This window comes from Eptesicus fuscus, chromosome 3, assembly GCF_027574615.1.
Source record: "Eptesicus fuscus isolate TK198812 chromosome 3, DD_ASM_mEF_20220401, whole genome shotgun sequence".
In the NCBI taxonomy this organism is placed as follows: domain Eukaryota; kingdom Metazoa; phylum Chordata; class Mammalia; order Chiroptera; family Vespertilionidae; genus Eptesicus; species Eptesicus fuscus.
This window is the reverse complement of record NC_072475.1, coordinates 38,456,866-38,481,976: the sequence shown is the minus strand read 5'-3', so window position 1 is coordinate 38,481,976 and position 25,111 is coordinate 38,456,866. Positions and strand designations below refer to the sequence as shown.

The 25,111-nt window shown below is 40.1% G+C and overlaps 2 protein-coding genes across 6 annotated transcripts in view; both read right to left on the bottom strand.

The window, feature by feature from the left end:
* Positions 1-7,715, bottom strand: part of MFN1 (mitofusin 1) — a 34,390-nt gene extending 26,675 nt beyond the window's left edge. Inside the window, exons 1-4 of the mRNA XM_008142322.3 lie at positions 7,645-7,715; positions 6,414-6,532; positions 3,716-3,851; positions 1,612-1,774 (exon numbers count right to left, since the gene is read on the bottom strand). Of these exons, the coding sequence (XP_008140544.2) occupies positions 1,612-1,774; positions 3,716-3,851; positions 6,414-6,525 (411 nt within the window). The 5' untranslated portion in view covers positions 6,526-6,532; positions 7,645-7,715. The remainder of the gene's footprint in view (positions 1-1,611; positions 1,775-3,715; positions 3,852-6,413; positions 6,533-7,644) is intronic.
* Positions 7,716-9,554: 1,839 nt separating this feature from the next.
* Positions 9,555-20,761, bottom strand: ZNF639 (zinc finger protein 639). 5 transcript variants are annotated; one of them, XM_054713746.1, is made up of 7 exons: positions 20,257-20,420; positions 18,978-19,075; positions 17,221-17,289; positions 16,501-16,569; positions 15,122-15,232; positions 12,918-13,052; positions 9,555-12,785 (listed from the first exon to the last, which is right to left on the bottom strand). In XM_054713746.1, exons 4-7 carry the CDS (start codon positions 16,556-16,558, stop codon positions 11,632-11,634), a joined length of 1,458 nt encoding a protein of 485 aa, XP_054569721.1. In that variant the 5' UTR covers positions 16,559-16,569; positions 17,221-17,289; positions 18,978-19,075; positions 20,257-20,420; the 3' UTR covers positions 9,555-11,631. The 5 variants fall into 5 exon arrangements, with proteins under 5 accessions (XP_054569721.1, XP_054569722.1, XP_054569718.1 ...); XM_054713747.1 differs by lacking the exons at positions 18,978-19,075; positions 20,257-20,420 and adding an exon at positions 20,550-20,761; XM_054713743.1 differs by lacking the exons at positions 18,978-19,075; positions 20,257-20,420 and adding an exon at positions 20,464-20,535.
* Between the last annotated feature and the right edge of the window lie 4,350 nt (positions 20,762-25,111).

Here is a 25,111-nt window from a genome sequence, read left to right as displayed (position 1 = left end):
TATTAGGTAGGTTGTGTTTTTTTGTTGCTTTCATAAACTTTTTGATAGAATTATAAACTTGTACTAAAATCTTGATGTTTCACTTATAAAATTAAAATAAAAGCATCTATTTATAAAACTATGGTGAGGTTTGAGTTATCACAAGTACTTTGAACAGTTCCTGGTACATAGCAAGTGTACAATACAATACTAGCTATTACTGTTGCATTTCTTTTACTAAGTTAACTATTCAAACATGAGCACAAGACTCAGAGTCTACCTATACCTTAAAGCAGGCCACTACTTGAGGTAAACAAATTTAAATTTTGAAGTAAGGGAGAGGAGTAAAAGAACACAAAGGAAGAGGACTGGAAGTAGAGAGCACAGATCAGGAAAAAGAAATGATTACTTTAAAATATCACAGCATACCTGACTTAAGGATCTAAAGCCACAGGCAGTTTGAATTCTAATTTGCTAAAAATCTTGATTTCACAATAAGTGATTCCTTCACTTGTATGGGTTAAAAGTTTAAAGAAATAGTTTCATAAACTTTACCTCATTCCTTATAACTACTCTGAAGGGTATTACACAGACTGAGTTATCTGGTAAACATCAAACACCAGACCCATTAATTCAACTACAATTTACCAAAAACTAAAATGATATGGATCTTCAAACATTGAACTTCTGCATTTGTGCGACAGAAATTGAGACTTAGCCCAACTGGAATGGGAGAGTAGTTGAGTGTGACCTATAAACCAGGAGGTCATGGTTCGATTCCTGGTCAGGGCACCTGCCTGGGTTGCAGGCTCGATATCTAGTGTGGGGCATGCAGGAGGCAGCTGATCAATGATTCTCTCTCTCTCTCTGTTTCTATCACTCTGCCCCTCTCCCTTCCTCTGTGAAATCAATAAAAATATATTTTAAAAAAAAAAAGACTTAAGAAAAAGTGACTGAAGTGAGAAACAATGCCTTTAACCAATAGCTCTCATTCCAGTCAACTCTTATATCCAATTTTTTTTATTTTATTGTTTTTAGCTGAAGGAATCTAGTGGTACTGAATCCATTAAGAAATTTATGAAAGAAAATTTTCTTTAAAAAGACTTCAACTTTTCATTGGGACATTATTTTAAAAACTTAGTAAGCTTTTTTTAAGAAAAAAACAAAAACAAACAAACCCTCACCTGAGGACATGTTTAGAGAAAGGAAGGGAGAGGGAATGGGAGAGAGAAAGACAGAAAAATCAATTGATTGCCTTCTGTAGGTCCATATATGCCCCAAGGGATCGAACCCATAACCCAGGTATGTGGTCTAACTGGAAATTGAACCAGCAACCTTTGAGTGCACAGGAGGCCACTCAACCAACTAAGCCACTTCGGTCAGGCAAAAACTTAGTAAGCTTTTATCTTTTATTAACCTACATTTTAAGTTAAGGATAGGATTTCTTATCCCAGTAATTTAACTCTGAAGCAAAAGAATTTTAGAGAATTTAAAATATTACTGATGGTTTCAAAGCCATGAACAGACATTAACGCTTCTTCCATCTCCAGCAAGGCAGACATCTTTTAATTCCCTTTTAAAGAACTAGGGCATGGTTTAAGATACATTATGTTGCTAAGTCAAATGTAATACCTTCACACTCTTTTTTTCATCTGATCCTTCTGTCATAAGATAGGCTCTATCTCCATCGGTTCCTTCAACACTCAGTAAGCAATTGGTTGTATGGCCAATCCCACTGGGGAGGACTTTATCCCACAACATTGCATTGATAACAGAGCTCTTCCCACTGCTTGTCCTGAAGAGTGAATATGCAAAATCATCAAAAACAAAACATAACAGTAAAAACTTTGTTCTTTTACTGGGTCTAAGACTGACTCTTCTAGAATTCAAATTTTGTTAAAATTTTATCAGATGACATTTTTCATGAAAGAGTTGAAAACTTTTACAAATATTAGCAATGTACATTTCAGAAAGGTACAGTAGAGGAAAACAAATCCTACCTTTCCCATAAAGCTATCCTTGCCTTCTACTTCTTGCTTCTTGGGGTAATTTGAAATCATAGCCCCAAATTCTATGACACTACCCAGCCCAAAATGTGGTCTCATGTCCCATGTCCTTAAATCCACAACTAACACCTATTTCTCCTTCTCAAGTAGGACAAGTAAGGCATCACCCTCTAGGACAGTGGTCGCCAACCGGTGGTCCGTGAGGTCCGAAAGGTTGGCGACCGCTGCTCTAGGAGGCCCTTTCCTTCCCACTCTTACTCCACCTTAACCTGGGGTAGGGCCTCTTTAATAGACCTACCGCATCCTTGACTCTCAAAGGCCTTGAGAATATATGATTAAATGGGAGAAGCAGACAATAAAAACGTAAAACAAAAATAACAGAGCACTGTAACACTGTTTTAAAGGACATAAACAGGGTGATTTAGTAGAGAATAACCAAGAAGGAATATTTAACAGTGAATAGGAAAGGTTTCTAAGGTAGTAACATTGGGGATGAGATCTGAAGAGAGAGGAGCCAGACATACACAGTACAACACAAAGAGAATTCTATGAATAGAAAATTGCAAGTGCTAAAGCCCTAAGATAAGAAATAGCTTAGAAGGCATATGAGGTGTAGTGAGTACATAAATGGGTCTATTGGTACATAGCACATATTTGATCACCAAGTATGAGCTAGTCATTTGTCTTTGCATCCCTGGTGCCCAACAGAAGTGCATGGTACTTAGGTAGTTAACAAATGATCCTTGAATGAATGCAGAAGCTGCGGCAAAGATCCCTTTATCACTCCAACGGATTACATTAAGTACTGGCACTTCCACCCTAGCCAGTTTGGCTCAGTGGATAGTGTTGGCCTGTGGACCAAAGGGTCCCGGGTTCGATTCCATTCAAGGGCATGTACCGTGGGTTGCAGGCTCCTCCCCAGCCCGTGCCCTAGTTGGGGCTCATGCAGGAGGCAACCAGTCAATGTTTCTCTCTGTCTTTCCCTCTTCTACTCTCCCTAAAAATCAATGGGAAAATATCCTCAAGTGAGGATTAACAACAACAAAAAAAGCTTCATTAATTCTCTGCATAATACCTTGTATTAAAATTATTCTTAAACAAAAAACTACAACAAAAGAAAAAAAATCTGGCACTTCCTACTCTCTGGGAATCATGGAACTGAGAATCATTTCAGAAGACATACCTGATAATCAACAGAAGCTTAAAAGAGTAAGTCACAATTATGTATATTATTATCTGCATGTCTATTCTTTTTTAAAAATGTTTTTATTGAATTTAGAGGAGGGGAGAGGAAGAGGTAGAAACTTCAATGAGAGAGAAACATCAACATAGATTGGCTGCCTCCTGCACACCCCCTGCTGGGGATTGAACCCGAAACCAAGGCATGTGCCCTGACCGGAAATCCAACCAGCGACCTCTTGGTGTATGGTTTTGATGCTCAACCACTGAGCCATAGCTGGTGCGCTGTATTTCTATTCCTATAACTGGTCAATTCTTAGATATGAGCATCCTTAAAAAAATAAAAATATGACTGACCTCCATAGCTTCATTTTATATCAGGAACTAAAATAAACAAATTATCTTACATGCTAACAGATTTACCATAACACAGACAGAAACTGGTGTGGGAGAAATATCACTTGCTGAAACATCAGAAATAAAGCTGAGGCTATGAGAAAAAAATCTGGTTTCTGGAAACTACCCTTGAGAAGAAATAATTAAAGGATTACCTGCCAAAAAAGGCCACTTTCATGTGTCTCCGAGACAGCACCTCACCAATGATGGAAAGCTTGTTTTTATACCCCCGTATTTCTACTAGATCATCCTCAGTAGCTATTCGATCAAGTTCTGAATTCCTGTATGTTGCTGCAAAATTGCAAAGGTATTAGAAAAAATGACACAAAGGAATATTAAGAATTATACAATGTAAAACCTAAGATATGCATGTATTTTGGCTCTGTTCTATATTAACATGCCGTTTGAAAAGTAAAAATGCCCATATCTGAATATTTGGTAAAAGATGAATGCCTTCTTGCAATGGTTCATAAGAATCCTGCCCAAAAGAATGTCAAAATTATTAAGACATACAGGGGCCTAATCAAAAGGGTACATTTGTTATTCATCTGGGTCTCAAAAATACCAAACAGCCAACTAAGACAAAAATGTATTTCTTTGAACAGAGAAAGTAGAATATGCACCTATCATTGTCCCATCCTGACTGAATCTTCAAATCTTGAGCTGAGAAGAGGGATACACATGTTAAGAGTAAAATTTGAATGGATACCCCCCAAGAAACAAAGACATGGTTCAAGATCTCCAAGCTAGGTAAGACTTGGCTACCTTATCACTTCTTATCTGCTACTCACAGGGATGACCAAAACAACTCATTTCACATGAAAGAGAACTGCAGATTGAATCCCACCCCAGCCCCAACCTCCCCTTCCCCAAGGATAAGCCTGGGTTTGAAAAGTAGAAAAGCCCTTCAGTTTTGTTTTTATTTAGAATTATAAATGTTTACAGTTATATTTTTATATCTCAATTTTGCAGGCAAAAACATGGAGATTCATTTGGCTAACTGGAGACAAACTATTAAGGGGTAGAAATAGGATACTGGGGACTAGCTAAGAAATAAAAGAAATATTAATCATGCTCTGTTAACCCTTATTGTTTTGTTTTGATTAAAGAAAGCACATTTTAACCTGACTGGGAGTTGTATGCCTCTGAGACCTGTGAGTCAACCTTAAAATGTGGTCCATCCTCACTCAAGAACTGCTTAATATCAAGGAAAGATTACAACTTTGTTGTCAAAACAATGGAGTCCCACTCCAGCCCCCTCTCTCTGCACCCCCCAGCCCACCTTGCCTACTTCCTCATGACTATATTCCTGCTTTCCCATGTAATCTTTGTCCTACCCAATATAAGCAGCTGTCTTATGGGGGCTGCAAAGCAGATTTTTGTGGATGACCTGTTGCTCTCCCATACCGCCAGCATAAACGCTCATATGTAATTCAATCTTGTCTCTGCTTGATTGGCTCAAGTAGTGACAGGCAGCCCGGACCCATTGGTTCTCTGGTTACAAAACAATGATATAGCTTACCCAGTACTCATCTATTCAACTTAAGCCTTACATATCTCATCATACTTTTCAAGTGCAATAATAAAATACGTGGGGTCTGGTAAATAAAGTTAAGTAAATGAATAAGTACAATTACATTCACCTTTGTTTTTCATTTTATTCTTGTTCTTCTATATTCTTCCTGATTTGCTTTGTCTATTTTCATAACATTTTTTTCCCTGAGATTCTAAAACCAGTAAAATCGAATTCAGATTTTAAAGCTGCTATTGACTAGCTCCAGGCATGACACTCAATTTATAACTAGCTCATAACACAAAATATATTTAATTTTATCTTCACTTCCTATCAACTGTTTTAGAATAAGATACAATTCAAAGTCACTGTCCCAGTTCAAATTTTCCCCAAACTGTAAATATAAATGTTCTAAACCAGTACTTTTGAATGTGTCCCAATTTTCACTGGAGAGGTTTCTGGAATCCCTCCCTTTTCATTGTACCCTTGAAGGTCGTGTAATCTTATGAACCAGAAAAGTTTTCAACAGTTATCTCCAAGGCAAGTAATCCCTAGCAAGCCACTCCTATCCACCTTTGTTTGAACAGTTATATTCATTTTAGGAAGACTTTTTTGGTCCTTTCCCACAGCATCCCAGCCTCATTTGAGAGAATAAAATAGGCCTGAGATCTTGGCTTAACTACTGAGTTGGGGAAAAGATAAGTATAATGGCTAACTGTGAGTTGCCTAATTTTTAGTCTGGGCATTTACTAGCTTTGTGGAAAGAGGAAGAAAGAGACAAACACTGATGTGACAGAAAACCACTGATAGGCTGCCTCTTGTATGTGCCCTGACTAGGGATTGAACCCAAAATCTAGGCAAGTGCCCTGACTGGGAATCGACTCCGCAACCTGCTGGTGTATAGGAGGATACTCTAACCAACTGACCCACGTGGCCAGGGCGTCTTGGGCTTTTTTATCTGTAAAATGAGTGTGATTAAAATTGTGTCTCAATGTTGATATGAGGATTAAATAAGCTATTAGTGTTACTGATTTGAGTTAATAATTATAGTTAAAATTTATTTTGTATAATAAATATAAAATGAGTTAAGTTTTTAATTTGTTAATATAATAAAGTGCTAGGATAGTACCTCACATACAAGCACTTATTTCTTAGTTGTTAATAATTCCATTTTATCTTCCTCCTCTGGAGGGCAAAAATGGGTTTTATTTGTTATGGTATCTCTCATGGCATATACCACAATGCCCCTATATTTGTGTTCAGTAACTAAGCCTGAAAGAATAGTGCACCCTCTGTATATTTTCAACAGCCTTTATTTGAAAAACTTATGAGAAACTAACCTTCAATAAAATGTGAACCTTGAGTGACAAATTCCAGTAACTGGTCAAAAATTGCAGTGATTGCCTTCTTAGCCAGCACAAAGCGTTTCAGGGGAGAAGTGGTTTCTGCCATTATGCTACTGGGAGGGAGAAAATAAAAAAGTTAGAAGGGCATAAATTAAACTGGATCACAAACACCTGCAAACCAATGACACGTTCCAGCGACACTGATGAACTTACCCAAGGAAATAAAACCAATGCCGAAACTGTTCTCATCCCCGTTGGAGAGAAGGGTTTTAGTCAGACAACTGGAGATGCTTTTGAGCAGTATGCCCCTAAAATAAGTGAAGGCCACTGGCCAAAATCTTGGTTGCAATTTCTACTTTATTTCCCTTTGGCGAAGATGAAACGAACTGTGGCTAAACTGCGACTACCTGCGACGACTCTTAAGCGTATCAGGAACAGGGCTAGAGAGAAGCCAGGCTCCCAACCAGTTAAGTGATTTAAGTTTCTCAACCTGGAGCTCTGGGTGGGTGGAGGTGGCTATGCAGAGTGAAGAAATAAAATTCCAAGGCCATCCTTCAACCCTGAGGTGTAGAAAGCAGCCGTTCTCACGACGACTAAGAAGGGCAAGGCTTAAAGCGAGCAGTGACGTTTCCTGCCCAAGTACCAAGAACTTCCAGGAATAGAAGTTTCAAGGGAACAACATTTCCCGACGGCCTCTCATGAAAACGACACTAAACACACACACACAACACACAAGAATAAACACCCATCGTGTGTGTGTGTGTGTGTGTGTGTGTGTGTGTGTGTGTGTGTGTGTGTAATGGAGCAGAGTGGGCATAAGGAAAGCTGAGGATCGGGAATCGACCGAGCGAAGGAGCCGCGTGGGACGGGCAGGGCGACGGCAGCGCCCCGCTCCATCCCGGGGACAGCGCCTACCTTGGGGAAGGCCTTCCACGCCGTGCACCGCGGCCGCGGGACCCCGCCGGCAGGGCTAGCGGCCAGACCCCCACCGCCCCGCGCGCCGTCCGGACCGGGCTCCCACCTCCCGGGCTTCGGCCTCGCGGGCTCCTCGGCCCAGACTCGCCCGCCGCCCCACTCGTTCGCTCCTGTCCCGCAGGACCGCGGCGGCGGCGGCGGCGACTCGTCACAGAGCACCCCGCGCACGACTCCCCGCCCCGTCCCTGGGCCGCAGAAGGTCACCCCGGGCGAAGGACCCCGGCCGGCGGCCAAGGCAGATGACACTCACACTGGTCCTGGCTCCGACCCGTCACCGGCCGCAGCACTCCAGCCAGCAGCCCGCAGTCCACTTCATCCTGGTCTGGCAGGCCGGGAGGCGGGAGGAGGGCCAAGGGGGCGGTAACTTCCGGCCTCGCGCCCTGACGGAATTTGTTTGGCTCCCTGGCCGGAAGTGCCCCGACGTCGGGCGCCATTTTTGTTACGGGCAGAAGGCAAGGCTTGTTGTGGGTAAAGCGTGCTCCCAGGGGAATGATGTGTCGTTTACCCTTCCTTCCCTCCTCCCCCCACTCCAGCCTCCTCTCGATTCTCCCTCTCGAGTGGACGCGCCTCGGCCCAGCCTCGGCTTAGCCAACTGCCAGCGGCTAGTTGAGGGAGGGAGAGCCGAGAGGAGGTCGGGTGAGGTGGGGTTGGGGCAGCCAGACCCGAGGGATCCCCGCTTGCTGAAATAAAGGAAAGCCTTTTGGCCACTCCACTGCTGTCTGCCCTGAACGGGGTTTCTGGGCTTGGAGCACAGCTATGAGTGTGTGTGTGTGTGTGTGTGTGTGTGTGTGTGTGTGTGTGTGTGTTGAATTACTTTAGAGGCGAAACAGGAAATGGATGCATCCTTGTCTGTTGCTTCTCAGACTTTGTAATGAGGAATCCCTTGGGGATCTTGTTTAAACTGCAGATTCTGAGTCGTTGGCTTAACATCCTTGGGGAGTGGCTGCTGCTGGTCTGTACGGGGCTCAACACAGTTCCTGAGGATGTCTTTCTTTAGAGCTGGCAAGGGAGATGCAGTTTTGTTTTTTAATTCTTTATGGTTGAAAGTATTACATATGTCTCCTTCCCCCCCTCCCCCCCATTGACCTCTCCCAGCCCGCCCCCAGCCACCAGCACAGGCCTTCACCGCCCCCCCCCCCTCCGTTGTCTGTGTCCATTGGTTATGCTGATGTGCGTTTTGAAGGGAAGCCGCTTCATCTTCCTGAGCCTGAGGTTCTTCATCAGTAAAATTGGAGTACTAATAACACCTACCTTGTTTGTTGTGAAAATGGGTCAATATCATGTAAAGTGCTTAGAACAGTGTTGGGCGTATAGTAAGAGCTGGATAAATACATATTTTTTCTTCTTGTGGACAAAAAAAGGGGTTCTGTGGAAAGTAACATCACAGGGTAATCTGATCATAGAGTCCTAACTGGGCAGGTCATGGTGGGTAGTCATGCCCCAGACCTATACTCTTTAGTGAAAGGTTTTAAACCAGCCCTGCCTGCCCCTTTCTTGTGCATCTCGGTTAACACACTTACCCGCCCCCCCCCCCCTCCGCCCCTTTGCATTCTCCAATCTTTCTTACATCCCTTCATTAATTTTAAATGTAAGGAATTCAATAATGCAATTACTTGTAAATCAGATTTAAAAATTCGGAATAGTGTTAATCTGTTGAAAAAGAAAAGCCTATATATACTATGCCTGCCAACAATTCAGCAACCACCTAATAACCTGTGGAACTGAGGAACTATTATGTGATGATGTCCATTCAAAGAAACCTAAGAAAGGTGATTTAAAATAGTAAAACTGGCAAATTTACAATAGGGAGAGTCTTTTGAGTAGTGCACAATGACCTCGAAATTTTGGAGTACAAGAGAAATGCTTTGGGATTTCAAAAGTAGTAACTCATTGCAAGGTGGAGATAAAAACAGCAAGAAAAGACCCTTCACTACTGATCACTGACAAGAATTCTATTGTAGTACTAATAAAAAACATTCATACTTGAATTGTGGTTCAAGTCAGAGTACAGTGGAAATGCCATTTTGAGAGGAGAAAACCCAAAAGTAGTTAGAAAATTTTCTTTTTAGGTATGATTTTCCAAAGAAGTCCTTTAAGTAAAAATATAAACCAGCTACCTCAGCAATTTTTAGTCAGTCACAGACTTATTTGAAAGCTGAATCAAAGCCAAAAGTTTTTATTGGGACAAGCAGTCAGTGGGATGTCACTTCAAGCTGCAGATTCATCAAAAATACAAAATGTTTATGTTTTTAAAACTTGGATTTAATATGCTTAGTTTCATGACAGTCTTTTTAAATTTGATTACTAATACCTGATCAAAGTAAAACAATAAATTACAGAATTTTACAAAACCAATAAGGCATTACTTATTTAAGGTTTGTTTCCTGAAAATCAAATTTCTGGAGCTTGATGTATACCAAAAAAGTGTAAAAACAGAATTACCAAGAAGGCAGCTGAATGGCTAGGTTAAATAGCCATGAAAAATACCCCAAGGACAAAGTTTAGATTTTTATGTAACATAGTGTAATGGAAACATTAGACCAGAAGCCAAAGAACTTGGATTCCCTCCTGTCTGCTCTAATGGTTTTGTGTCCTTGACCCAACAACAACCTGTTTCTATTTATACAAGAAACTTAGAAAACCAGAGGGTTTAGATGAGATGGTTTCTAATTTAAACTATTATAATTTTAAGTCTTCTAAAAAACATTTGTATGAGACAGCCCTGCCTGGAAAGTTATAATCAGATGGGATGGCAGTTTGTAAGAATACAGATATACATACATGACAAAACATTAGAGAAACAAATGATTGGTTCTAAAAGTACTTTTTGCTGCCAACATTTTCAAAATAGATTAAATTCCCATTGTTTTTGAAGTGGAAAAACCATAGGTCATAAATGGTTTCTTCAACTGTATCTATATTCCTGAACAATATTGTTAGCTGCAATTTTTATTAAATTTGAAGCCAGTGATATGCAAAATTTTACCTTCTTCATACTATTTAAGAAGCTGCTTTTGAATTGTGGTGATTGTGTCTCCCTCCTTCCTCAGAATTCATATGTTGAAGTTGTAGGCCCCAGTACCTCAAAATTTGGCCTTATTTGGGGATATTGGTCTTTACCATATCCAACATGACTGATGTCTTTGTAAAAAGGGGACATTTGGAGACAGACTTGCATATAGGGAGAACACCATGAGAACATGAGAATGTCCATCTACAAGCCAAGGAGAGGGGCTCAAAACAGATCCTTCCCTCACAGCTCTCAGAAGGAACAAACTATGCCAACATTTCGATTTTCAAATTCTAGGCTCTAAAACTGAGACAATGCATTACTGTTGTTTAAGCCACACAGTTTGTGATAATTTGTTATGGCAGCCACAGGAAACTAATATAGAGCTAAGATTATTTTACCTTTACCAAAAGTAATCTGTACATTATCATGCCAGCAACACCTTATCGATTAGATCTTCCTAATTCTGTGTTAATATTTCAGTGGAATTTCTCAGTCAACAAATAAATGGAAATCAAAAATTTGGACATGAAAAAAAAATTTGGACATGACTTTGCAGTTGTATAACTGAAAATGAAATGTGAACAGGTTAAGAATTATGAAATGTTATTTTTTCATTGTCTAATCCCTTACCAGTTCCTCCCCGCCCTCCACCTTAACTTCTTGAACATATATACACCATTTAATATATATAAGGACTAAAATAAAGTGAGAAGTAAAAAAGAATCATTCGGATGGAGAGCCCTGGGGATAATTACTGATGGGGAATGCAAAAGGAGGGTCTGGGTTCTTATTAATGGGAGTACCAGTAGACTTAATTGTATATTATGTTACATTTTAGTTTTGGTACTGCAGTACTTTGACGTCTTCATACATGAAAAACTAAACTTGTCTTGAGTTTTAAAAAGTTAACAGCACCAATGGTTATGGAAGGAAAACAAGTCTAGTATTTTTAGTACGTCTGGTTCTTAACCATTCATGAAATCAGAGCACATGCATAGGATAATAAACCCCAAGTGGTTAAAATTATGAGCTACCATGCACTGAAAATATATTTTGGATACATCCATATACTGAAAAATGTAGCCATGCCAAAAGAATTGGGCAATTAAAAATCTTGCTTGTTAAAGGCAGTTCTCATAAATTCTGTTTAAAATCATCCTTAACATCTCCAAAAATGTTGTATTTATTATTTTACATTAACATTATGGAAGTTAAAGAGAATAATCAAGTTGTCTCATGGACTGGAATGTGACTTAATAATTCCCTTTCATTTCCAAACCTCATCAAGCAGTCACTACATTTATGAGGTAAGTCAGCCGAATGCTTAAAGTCTAGGTGAATTTTAAGATCTTCAATTTGTCCTGTTGAATATTCACAGTATTGACATAAATAAATCCCTTCAGATAAATGTGAATTTAAATGTTTGCAATATTCTAGCATACTTGAAAAGCCTTTGCCACAGTCATCACAAACATGAGGAAAAATTTTAGTATGTTCAATAGCAACATGCCTGTTAACATTTGTATGAAGTCTACTCCGAAAACCACATACTTGACATACAAAGAAGTTTTTACATTTGTCAAAAGTAATTTTGCTCAGGAGGCTGTACTGTCCATGCTCTCCATTGTTATATTTGTCACTTAACTCTATTAATTTACATGCATGTTCATTTACCACATGGCTATGCAAGTCTTCTGGATCATTTGTTTCATGTTCACAGAACTGACACAAGTACTGTTCATCACAGCTGTGCTCCTGGAAATGCAGGTAGAGCTCACTGCTTGAGGAGAACTGTACATCGCACTGCTCACACCAATAAAGGTGATCACTAAAATGGGTGTCGGCAATGTGCTGGCTGAGGTTCTCAAAAATTACTGTCTTATAATCACAGTATTTACAAATGTAGGGATCCTCTTCATGCAGTTTGGCATGTTCGATCAGAAGCATGTTGGTAGAGAAACTTTCCTTGCACACTCGACACACATTTGAATCAGTACGCTTATGCTTCAGGATCATATGCTGCTTTAAATCAGAAAAATATTTGCTGTTGAACTCGCAAAGTTCACATTTATAGAGGCCACTGCTATTAGCTCTCAGCAAAGGCCATTTCTGCTGGGCAGTCACATTCAGAGCTTGGCTCTTATCTAGAATTTTGCAAAGTTTAGCTGGTGGCTCTTCATCAGTTTGGTCTTGGAGACTCTCAGAGGAATTGTTTTCTGTCTCTAAATCGTAATCTTCAGAAATTGCATGCACTTCTGCAGCAATTGGAACGTCTTCAGCAGTGTGAACTTCTATAGGACTCTCCTCTTGAGTTTGTTGGTTGAGTGATTCAGGTGAGTCACACTCCTCATCACAAATTTCAACATCGGCAGATTTTTCTGAAAAATAAAACAAGCTTATTATTACTATAACTAAATAAAACCTACTAAATAAATAACTGGCAAAAATTTATTTTTTGCATTATCTCTTCAATGATCTATAAGAATATGCAAATGCTATTACTTACTAACCTGTAGAAAAGGCAGTGTGGTCTAGAATTCTAAGTACGGGACTGGGAACCAGATAGTTCTGATTTCTGTTTCTGGCCTTGACTCCGTCTGTAAATTTTGGCAGATCATTCGATGTCTCTGTATCAGAATCATCATCTGTAAAGAGAAATTTGGAAAAACTTATTGTTTATATCAAAGTATTAAATTAAATGTTAAATATTGTAACACAAAGCACCAAATATTTTAAATATAATTTTGAATTCCAACAGGAATAACGACTTCGATTTGAAGATGTTATGTATATCACAGACACACAAAAAATCTGTCCAAATAAGCAAATGCTTTTGCTTCCATGCCCCATTTGGAGTAGAAAACACTTTTTAATGTTACTGAATTTGAATAAGCCTTTATCCCCTCAGCCCAGCTCCAATGTTTTAAAGTTAGCATGGATAAACTGAAATACAGGTCAGTAGAGAACACTGGGCTTCAACCTGATGTCATTGTTATTTTTTAATGATTTTTTAGAGAGAGAGGGAGAGGGAGAATGAGATAGAAACATCAATGAGAGAGAAACATCTGATCAGATGCCTCCTGCACACCCCATACTGGTGATCGAGCCTGCAACCTAGGCATGTGCCCTAATTAGGAATAGAACAGATGACCTCTTGGTTCATGGGTCAACGCTCAACTACTGGGCCACACCGGCAGTGCTGTTGTTTTTAATATACTTTATTTTTTAGATGTTTAAGATTTATTGAAAATTTTTGAGTAGTACAGAGAATTTCCATATATCCTGCAGTTTCTCCACTATTAACATCTTATAATGTACATTTGTTACAATTCATGACCAATGCCGATAAATCCATACTTCCTCCAGATTTCCTTAGTTTTTAGCTAACGTCCTTTTTCTGTTCCAGGATCCCATATGACATTTAGCTGTCAAGTCTCCCTAGGCTACTGTTAGCTGTGACAGCTTCTCCCACTTTCCTTGGTTTTGATGACCATGACAATATCGAGAACAGATCAGGTATTTTGTAGGATGACCCACTATTAAAATGTATCTGTTGTGTTTGTATGATTCAACTGGGATTATGGGTTATTGAGAGCAGACCACAGAGGCAAACTGCCATTTTATCACAACTTATCAAAGGTACATTTGATTAACATGATTTATTATTGCTGATGTTGACTTTGATCACCTGGTTGAGGTAGTACTTATCAGATTTCTCCTCTGTAAAGTCATTCTTTTACTTTCATTTACTCTATGCTTTGGAAGGGGGACACCATGTAGAGTCCACATTTCAGAAACCAGGATTTACATCCCACCTCCTTGAGGGAGGAGTATCTACATAAATAATTTGGAATTCTTCTGTACAAGGAATTTGTTTCTTCCCAAGTCTTGTCTGGGAGGGGTCAGTAAGCAGTAGGCATTTCTCCAAGAAGCCCTAGTTCCTTTCATTGGAGAAGATCCCAACACTAGATGTGCTCACTGCTACTGGGTGTCATTTTTTATGCCCTCTCAGACAATGAAACAAAAAAATATGTTTGTGTATACCACCACATTTGTATAAACATACCTATAAATATTTCTGTATGTTACATCTGTGTCTATATCAAGCCAAACATGAGTTCATACTGATGTCTCTGACTCCATATTATTTTTAGTAATTTATGTTTCTGTGTCTGTAACAGGAGCTCAAGAAAACTGAGAATTTTGATGGTTACAGAGGAGAGAGGAAACAAACCCAAGTTGTTATCATTCATTCAATGCTCTAGAAAAGAGAAGCCAACAGAAGATGAAATATTGAAAACGACCAAATCCTTTACTCTCTGTTCTTTCCTTCCATTAGCCCTCCAGACTGAAAGGTATAGTTGAGTTAAGAATGTTATACATTCTTAACTTTTGGTTAAAAATTAAGAATGTATAACACTATTCTTAACTTTTAACCATAATACTCCCAACTCTGCATCACTCCTGCTTTGCCACCAATTCCTAGCGAACTAAAATAGATTTAGGAAAATGTACTTTTTATTATATATCTGAAATAATGTTAAAAATTAAAATTCACTTACTTGCTTTATTAAAAAAAATAGTTTTCTTACATTTAAACAAATTTAAACACTTGCCCATTTTGAAATAATAACTCACCCACATTTTCAAATAAGTAAGAAATGATTATAAAAGTAATTTAAAGGAAAAATATTTTGGAAAATATTAGATATACCTTTGTTGTCAAAATATTTTAAGTCTGGTTGCCTCATAGAACAGACACTGTAACAATGATCAGAAAAAATTCCACTGAATCCATCTGCAATTCTGCTTATTCCAGAGGAATCTGAACATAAAACAAAATTTTAAAAATTTCAAGCACAGTAAACACATATACATTAAATGACTGCCACCCCTTTATCCAACATATATAAATATTTATAGTATCTGTAATAAAGTAACAGTTCCCTCAATTCTGATAGCTTTTATATTTCAGACCTGATATTAACATTGAGTTTTGAAAGAACCACAAATTATACAATATAAAAATATAATACTCTGAAGCATAGGTATAAAGATACCTTACTGTCTAAATCCCACAAAATAAAAATATGCAATTAATGTGTTAATTGCAAAAACAAAACAAAATTAAAAATCACCCCAAAACCTAAATTAACTCCAAGAAGACATTCTCTGAAGTACAAAAAAAGCATTAATGAATAGGAAAAATGGTGGACCAGTTAGGGCTTCTGAATATAGTCATTTCAAGTCTTGTCTGGGAGGGGTCAGTAAGTAGTAAACCAGATTTAATTTCCTTAGATATGAAGAAAGTGTAGGTTGGGTGGGCTAACAGGTATGCCCGAGATTGTTCCAAGTACTGTACATGTGAGGTATAGTACAGATGACCACAAAGATCTCTTTTCCTTTTTAAAAAAAAATATTTTTTTTATTGATTTCAGAGAGGAAGGGAAAGGGAGAGAGAGAGAAACATCAATGATGAGAGAGAAACATGGATTGGCTGCCTTCTGCATGCCCTACACTGGGGATCAAGCCCACTACCCGGGCATGTGCCCTGACAGGGAATCGAACTGTGACCTCCTGGTTCATAGGTCGATGCTCAACCACTGAGCCATGCCGGCCGGGCAAGACCTCTTTTAAATACTGCCAAGATAGCAGAGTTAACCTCAACTAAAGGCTCTAACATTACAAAATCAAAATAAAAGTTCACATTTCTGAAATTAATATATAGAATAAAAAATTTTTTCAAAATGCGCAAAATATCTTCTAACAAGGTTATTGTTGTGCTTAAGCACAAGGTTGGGAAGCACACAGACAAATTTCAATTATGCTGTATAAGTATCCAACCTTCGATATTTAATTTTAAATATCTATAAACCCTGAAGTTGTGAGGATTAAATGTCTTTAAGTTCTGATGTGTACCTAACACGTGGTAGACAAAGAAGAATTTATACTCAGAGAATTTATTTAAAATTTTCTCTTACTTAAAAATTGATTCGGATATATAACTTTTATCCGATCATTTATGAGAAAATAGATTGGAATACAATTGCATGGAAATTAATCCATGGCTCAACTTTAAAATAATTCACTAACCTGAATAACGAGAAGGGTGTAAAGTCTTCCTTTTTCTTTTTTTAGGATATTCATTCATATCTTTTCAATCTAAAAATGAAAAAATTTAACAAATATGTCACAAATAACTATTGTTACCATTGTTATAAAAATTCCTTCTATCCAAAGAAATGATTGGCAATAAGAAATGTGTGTGCCACCTGAAAATCTACTTCATAAGAGAAATGTTAAAAAATGCTTCTGTTTATATTTTAAATTTATTTTTCTAATCAAGTTTAAAGGCAAGACACAAATTTCTGTGTTTTTTTTCTTCTTCTTGAGTTTGAGAACTCTTTTTCAAGTCTTGATGTAATTGTGAGAATTGGATAATTACAATAAGCCTTATGCTTAAATTACTTTTTTATAAAAAATAAATTGTGCCTATGATACCATATTAAGAACGAAACAGGTGCATTTTTTAAAACTGGGAAAATTTTGATATAGTTTTCAAGCAAAAGGTGAATGTGATCCCTTAAAAATATATATTTTCACAAATCTGTATTGATTCCCTGGCTTCCAGGAAAAATATCCATCACATTGAAGCTCAAAATATAATTTTCAACAAAAAAACCCTTTTCTTACTTATGAGGCACCTTCAACAATCTACTGAGAACAAAACATGTATGACAATAACCAATGTATAATTAAATTCTCATGGACTGTTATAAAATTGACTCATTCGTTTTGCCACATTCCACTTACTGATATAGTTCTTAATATGGAAGTGAGGAAAATTGAATTACAGCGAAGTTTTCAGTTGGTAAAAAGTACCTGTAGGAAAAATATGATATAAATCACAATGTAGTTCATTTCTGAGACTCAAGAATACAATGGTACCAAGATCTTTAATCAACTGGAAAGTTATACAGAATTAATTCAAGTATAATATTCTTTTGAATATACTGTATTAAGTACTCAAAACTATATATTGCTAAATATGTGAGTATATGTAAATGTATCATATTTCTTTGAATGAATTTACCTTCTAAAGCTAAATCTTAACACCAAAATAGGAATGCAATTCTGCATAAATTTATTCAGCCGTAATAAAAGCAAATACCAGACTTTTACTATTTAAGTCCTTATAGATTACTTACCAATAGAAGAATAATGATCACTTATTGAGCATCAATTATGTACCAGGCTATGCCTTATCTTATTTAATCCTGTGATATGCAAAATCCACTACACTCTCTCAAAATCATTAGTGGTAAGAAATTGAGGCACACATTATTTTTGCTGCTTCACAAAGTCCTGGGTATATCAGCACCACAGGGGATGTCATCATATGGTAATAAGTAGTGCTTTTTAGTTTATTGAGAATTTTCCTAACCCTTATTTTATTTAATCTTCACAACAATGCTGTGAGGTACATAGAGGAGCTACTACTAAACCAACTCAATATTACTGATGATCAAACAGACTCAGTAAAAGTCAACTAAGTGGCAGAACCAGAGATAAAAAAAACATGGGTTTTGAACAGCTAACTGTGTGAGTAAATCTTCACTGTCAATCTCTGCTACCAGCAAGTTACATCTTGCTTCCAGTTCTTACTCAGCCACCAATTCAGAGAAGGGGGAAGGGAATCACCCAAAGAAACTGACAATCATGAGATATATAGAAATGATATCAATATATATAATGCCTCACCTAACAAAACAAACAGCATTTCTTGAGCCCACCCCAATCAAGTGCTTTCAAAAGTAAAAGAAACATTGTTTTCATTTTTATGTAATAAACCAACATTTCAAGACTTAATATGTCTTTTTTACACTTCCAAAATTTAAACAGCTAAAAGCTTATACTTCATGTTCTAAATGCTCTACAGGTAGCTGGGAAAACACTGAAAATTGGCAGCCAAACATGTTCAAGTAGCCTCTTTTTACTTCACAATCCACTTCAAATTCTTTCAAATGAAGAAAAAAGAAAAGGAAACAGAGGATGGCATTAAAATTAATGTTGCAAGCTGGTCTGGATTCAGACTATTAGGTGAAATAGGATCACCTTGATCAGAAAAAGATTTGACTCCTACTTAATGCTGAACAGTATCTAAACGTTTATCAGACCTCCTTTCAGTGAGGTGGTAAAACGCCCACTCAAGACCAAACATTTTTAACCATCCTTTATTTCAGCAAATGTTTTCATGTGCTTTTTGTATGCACAACTGCCCAGATGAAGAAGTTTAGCTTTTACTTAGGGATGTCATATAAGCATTTGCTCACTAGTCCTCACCTCCTGGGGAAGATTCTGAATCAAACTATAGGTACATGTCACTGCCGGAAAATTAGAAAAACATTTTTAAATTAATCAAGTCACCTAGAATCTATACACCCAGAAAAAATACTATTAACATTTTGGTGTATAGACTTCTAGACATTTTTCTATTCTAAGGCATACATGAATTCACATGTACAAAAATGAGATCATGCCACAAGGAACGATTTTAAAAGGCAACTTACAAAATACCTGTCAGGCCGTGGCCAGCTCTGCTCAGTGTTTAGACTCTCGGCTAGCAGACGAAGGGTCTTGGGTTCAATTCCCAGTCAATGGCATGTACCTAGGTTGCAGGTTCGATTACTGGCAACCAAACAATGTCTCGCACTGTCCCCTTCCCTCCACTCTCACTCTTTTTCAACAATGAGAATATCTACCCACAAAACAGACCACACATAATAGGCACCGCCTTTTTTAAAGGCCTTTCAGGCAATGTAAATATCCTGTTCCTAATTAGTATAAAAATAAAACAAGCATGTACAATAAAAAGCTACATTCTTATACTAAAGTTTTAAAACCACGTTCTTTTCCGCCTTCATTTAAAAATAATTACATGGCCCAGCCCGTACGGCTCAGTGGTTGAGCGTCGACCTAGGAACCAGGGGGTCACTAGGATTCTCGGTGGGGACACGTGCCCGGACTGAGGGTTTGGTCCCCAGTAGGCGGCGTGCAGGAGGCAGCTGGTCAGGATGCTTCTCTCCACGACGGTTCTCTCTCTAGATCCCTCTCCCTTCCTCTCCTTCTTTCTAAAAAAAATCAATGAAAACATATTTTTAAAATAAGTAGATGTTTTCCTGGTTTTAAGTGAATTTAAACACAAAAATGTTGCAGGAGAGCTTGAATTAGAACCCACTTATATGTCCAACTTGTGTCCGTCTTTGCCTCTGCAAAGAGATAAACTGCTTCAACTTACTCGTATCCCTCGGTTGTACTGAAACACACACACCAAAGCCCCCAAAATCAAAAGGGGTGTGTAAGCACCCCGAAGAGTGGCTTATACCACCGGCTGCAGAGCCCGGACCGACGCCCGCTCGCTGCGGCCGCGCTCCAGGCGCGAGCTCGGGGGTGCGCGGCCGGAGGGTCGCCCTGCCGCCTGGCGGGGCCCGCGGCCAGCGTGGCACCTACGGCGTCGGCCAGAAGCCGCAGGACCTGCCCGGCCCCCGGCGCCTCCACCCGAGCCACGCACGGCCCCGCCTGGGCCCGGCGACTAGCGGGGACTCCTAAGCCCCGACACTGAGGGGCCCGCGGGGGAAACGCAGCGGGGGCCCAGGGGAGCCGGCGTCACCGGGGGGTGGAACTGCTTCGCGATGGGGGAGGGGACCGCCATCCCGCCGGGAAACGAAGGCAGCGCCTAGGTTTCCCGGACGCCATCCGGCCTTTCCTGCCTCCTGGGGTTGGGAGCTGCGCCCGCACGCGGCGCCCCGCAGCAGCCCCGCGCCGCCCGGCCGCCCCTCCAGCACTCACCCGTCCCCGGGCCCGCGGGGCAGCCGGGGCGTCGCTCCCGGGCGGCGGCGCGGATGGCCGGAGGGGCCGCGCAGCCCCGCCCGCGGGCACAGGGTGGCGGGCGGCGCCGCTCGGGTCCAGGCGCTCCGCCGGGCCGGCCCCGCTCCCTCCCGCGCGCCCCACACCCGGCCCGCCAGGCCCCCGGCCCAGCTCCGCGACCACACTCACCGCCCCGCTCCGCGCCTGCGCCGCGAGGGCGGGAGGTGACGAGGTGAGGGTGGGGGCAGGGGATCGGGCCGCGCGGCTCCGCTCACCGGCCTGGGAGGGACCACCGGCCTCCAGCCCCGGGGGTGGCCCGGCGCCCGCGCCCCCTGCCGGCACCTCTGCGCCGCCGCAGGCCCCTTCGGCGCGGGGTACCGCCCCTCCCTAGCGGGGCGGGCGATCCACCCCCGAGAAAGGCTCCAGGCGAGGCCGTCCGGGGGATGGCCCCGGCCCGCTCCCAGCTCTCCCTCCCGCCCCGGAAAAAGTGGGAGAAGCGCGTCGCGCCAGCAGCCTTTCCCCACCGCCTCCTCTAGGGGACGTGCGAGAAGGATCTTGCACGGGTTAGGCTGGGCACGTGGCCTTGCAAACCCTGCGAGTGGCAGCAGCCCGCAGGGGACAACGGAAAGGGCACCCCCCGCGTCATGGTTTTACTGACGTTGGTCGACGGGCCACCCGGGGCTGCAATGCTGTCCCGGGGCCCTGGGTGAAACTCTTGAAGATCGTGAGTTATTATTAGGCTGCAGCCGGATCCCTTGGCTCCCGAAATCTTGGTGGAAATAAATATGAAATTATAGGGATTGGATTAGATGATTTGATTCCTTTTCCTTGAGTTTCTATGAGCAGTTATAGAGAGGATTAAACTAAATAAGCATAAACAAACTTGTGGATACGGGTTGGAAAATGAAGATTTCTGGCCCCGCTGGAGTGGCTCAGTGGTTGAGCGTTGCCCCAGGAACCCGGAGCTCGTGGTTAGATTCCCGGTCAGGGCACATGCCCGGGTTGCAAGCTCCATCCCCAGTAGGGGGCCTGCCAGGAGGCAGGTGATAGATGATTCTCATCATTGATGTTTGTATCTCTCCCGCTCCTGAAATCAATGAAAACAGAGTTTGTTTTTGTTTTGTTGTTGTTGTTGTTGTTAATCCTCACCTGAGGATATTTTTCCCATTGATTTTTAGAGAGAGTGGAAGGGAGAGGGAGAGATACACAGATTGGTTGCCTCCCACACAGGTCCCAGACCAGGGCCAGGATTGAGCCTGCAACTGAGGTACCTGCCCTTGACCTGAATCAAACCTGGGACCCTTCAGTCTTATGGGACATTGCTCTATCCCCTGAGCCAAACTGGCCAGGTCTAAAAACATTTTTTAAAAAATGAAGATTTCTGTCCAAGAGTGGCCATATATTTAACCTTTTTGACAAGTTGAGATGGTTAGTTCCAATTTACAAATTAGAAGAGTGAATTTATGAAGGTCTAGAGCAGGGGGTCCTCAAACTTTTTAAACAGGGGGCCAGTTCACTGTCCCTCAGACCGTTGGAGGGCCGGACTATAGTTTAAAAAAAACAACTATGAACAAATTCCTATGCACACTGCACATATCTTATTTTGAAGTAAAAAATCAAAACAGCAAAAACACCCGCATGTGGCCCGCGGGCCGTAGTTTGAGGACGCCTGGTCTAGAGACTAGGTCTTACTCATTTTTGTAGCCTCAGCACCAAACTTAAGTGGATGAATGTTTCCCATGTGGATTATCAGGTGCTCAAAGTCACTGGGATAGTCAGGGCTGCAATCCGGCTCATTTTATCCACATCCACAGTGCTTTTTCTGATTACCACATACGTACCAACCAACAGCTGGATAGTAATAATCACAGATCTTACTCCAGCATCTCTTCAACTATCTCCCAGGAGGTAAAGCCATATTTGCAAAACACTAGTTTGTGAGGTTCAGCTCTTATGACCTCATAACTTTTATGTGTGCTCAGCCTAAATAAATGAATATTTACGAATGCTGGCAAGGCCTGAATACAGTAGGAAGAGATTTAATGGCATTTTATCCTAGTATAGTTAGTACCTGGCACAGACTAGGGAATGCACACATGTCTGCTGAGTTTGTAAAGAGAAGTATGTATCACTCCCTCTTGGCTGGTTGGGCTGTTGCCCAATCTGATATAGTGGAAGCCACAAGGGGGTGTTATGGGACCATTTTAAATTACTGTTTTGCTCATTGTAGCCCATGCCAAACAAAACCTTTACATTCTAGGGTTGAAGTTCTATTCCAAAACATACATTCATAGTGAGAGCAAACACCACCCTCATTGCTTTAACAAACAAGCCCACACTATTTACCCAACAAAGTAAGTAAGAGCATCCCAATGTTTACATGTCATTAAACATAATCATGAATCAGAGGCAACATGAGATTCTGTGATTGTATGTTTTTCAGTCTTATTTTTAAATCTTCCTTTTCCTGTTCTTCCTCTTGATGATGGTGGCTGTGAGGATAAAACCCTCAAATCTCAAGAATACCAGTTTGTTATTCTTTTCTATATTCTATTTTAGAATATACTTTGTTATATTCTGTTATACTTTGAGGGGATATTGAATCATCATTCTTCCAACTTTTGGCAACACTTTGTAGTATAGCCTATTTTTTTCCTGATTAGAAAAAGGATGCATGTTTATCACATAATGGAGACAATAGAAGGATATGAAGAACAAAAAAAGAGGTATAAGAAGAACAAAAGAAAAATGTATCAATTCTACAACACAGAGCTAACCACTGGAACCATTTTGCTCAATATGTTTCCCTTATTTTTATATCTTTATCCATATAGATTTGTTTTTTTAATTAAGATTTTATTGGTTTGTATTTTTTTATAACAGCTTCCCCCTTTTATTTCATGTAGCATGAACATTCCTTATGCTCTTAATGCTAATTGCACCTTGGGATTCCAATATAAGTGACCATACAGTTAAATAGTGGACAATTAAGCTGCTTCCATCTTTTAAAATGCTCTTCTGCCCTGGCTGCTGTGGCTCAGTGGTTGAGCATCGACCCTACCTATGAACCAGGAGGTCAGGGTTCGATTCCCAGTCAAGGCACATACCTGGGTTGCGGACTTAATCCCCAGTGTGGGGTGTGCAGGAGGCAGCCCGATCAATGATTCTCTCTCATCGTTGATGTTTCTATCTCTCTCCCTCCACTTTCCTCTCTGAAGTAAATAAAAAATATTTTTAAAAAATAAAAAGCAATGGAAAATAATCCTCACTCCTCGGGTGAAGACAAAAAGAAATGCTCTGTCAATTTGGTAAGTAAAATATACTATTCAATTTTAATTTGTATTTCTTGTTTTTTTGTGAACTTGAATATTTTCTCGTGTTTATTGCCATTGTATTTTTTTGTGTGTGAATTTTCAGTTTGTGTCCTTTGCCCATTTTTCTACAGTTTTTTTTAAATTAAACTTTTTAGCTTTTTGTCTAAGATATGTGTTGTGTATATTTCTAGTTTTCTTTTTTTATTTATTGATTTTGAGAGGAGGGGGAGGGGAAGAGAGAGACAGAGGTAGAGACACTGATTTCTTGTTCCACTTATTTATGTACTCATTGGTTGGTTCTTGTATGTGCCCTGACCGGGATCGAACCCACAGTCTTAGCCTATGGGGACAACATTCTAACCAACTGAGCAACCTGTCCAGGTTCAAGTTTGTTTTCTTTTTAATTTTGTTATGTTACAAGTGTTTTAAATTGTTGCAAAAGCAAGCCTATTAACCTTTTCCTTTTCAGGTTCTATCATTGGCTTTATGTTGAAATAATGTTCTTCTACCTGTTTTTTACTTTAACTTTTTAGTTTATCTGTAATTTATTTTAGGGTATGAGATAAGGAGAATGCTCTCTTTCGCTCTGTCATAATCCTTTTTTCTTATCTTCCTTCAATTGTATAACAGCCTGAAATTATATTTGTAGTAATAAAATAGCTTCATCTGATGCTCAAGTAACTTTCTTTCTTTTTTAAAGTATGTTTTTATTGATTTCAGAGAGAGGAGAGAGAGAGAGAGAGAAACATCAGTGATGAGAGGGAATCATTGATGAGCTGTCTCCTGCACGCCCCCTACTGGGGATCAAGCCTGCCACCCAGGCATGTGCCCTGACTGGGATTGAAGTGAATTAGATCTCCTGGTTCATGGGTTTATGCTCAACCGTGGAGCCACACTGGCCGAGTTCAAGTAATTTTCTAGTATTGATTTTCAAACTTTACACCAGACTCAAAGATTTTCCTACTCAATCTCCAGAGTTTCTAATTGGATAAGTTTGGGCAGGAGCCTGAGAGGCTGCATTTCTAACAAGTCCTCAGGCTTTCCCCATCCCACCCCACAGTAGCCAAAAAGTCCTTCTTACTATCCCACAGATAGGCTCTAGCTCTTTCTCAGCTGTGTTTCAGCGTGTTTCCTCCACCTACAGTCCTTTTCCTTCCTCTGGGTAATATCACACTCATAATTTATCCCTTTTATGAAATCTTTGACTTTCCCAGCAGAAATCTCTGATCACTCTTCAGAGATTTCACAGTATTCAGTACATCAGTCCATTTGTCACTAGAGATGCATTTACTGTGAAAATACCATGGCTTAAACTTCAAGTCTCCTCAAATGCATGAACCTCTCCCAAGATGAAGTACTTAATTTTGTATTTATAATTTTATATTATTGCTCCTAAGTTGGTGCCCTTAATTTGTATAAGCTTCTGTCCTCACAAAATTTGGCTCCACTCCTGTTTATTCTGTTGTGTCTCCACTGACTGTGAATTCTGGTTTTATTATATTACAATCTGCTCCATCTCCCTG

Bases quoted from the DNA above. Each gene is read 5' to 3' on its own strand.
- ZNF639 (XM_054713747.1), bottom strand. From the start codon at position 16,558: ATGAATGAATATCCTAAAAAAAGAAAAAGGAAGACTTTACACCCTTCT. The intron at 15,233-16,500 runs GTTAGTGAATTA...TTTTATGTTCAG, and splicing joins ACACCCTTCTCGTTATTCAG to ATTCCTCTGGAATAAGCAGA. The intron at 12,786-12,917 runs GTTAGTAAGTAA...TTTATTTTTCAG, and splicing joins CCACACTGCCTTTTCTACAG to AAAAATCTGCCGATGTTGAA.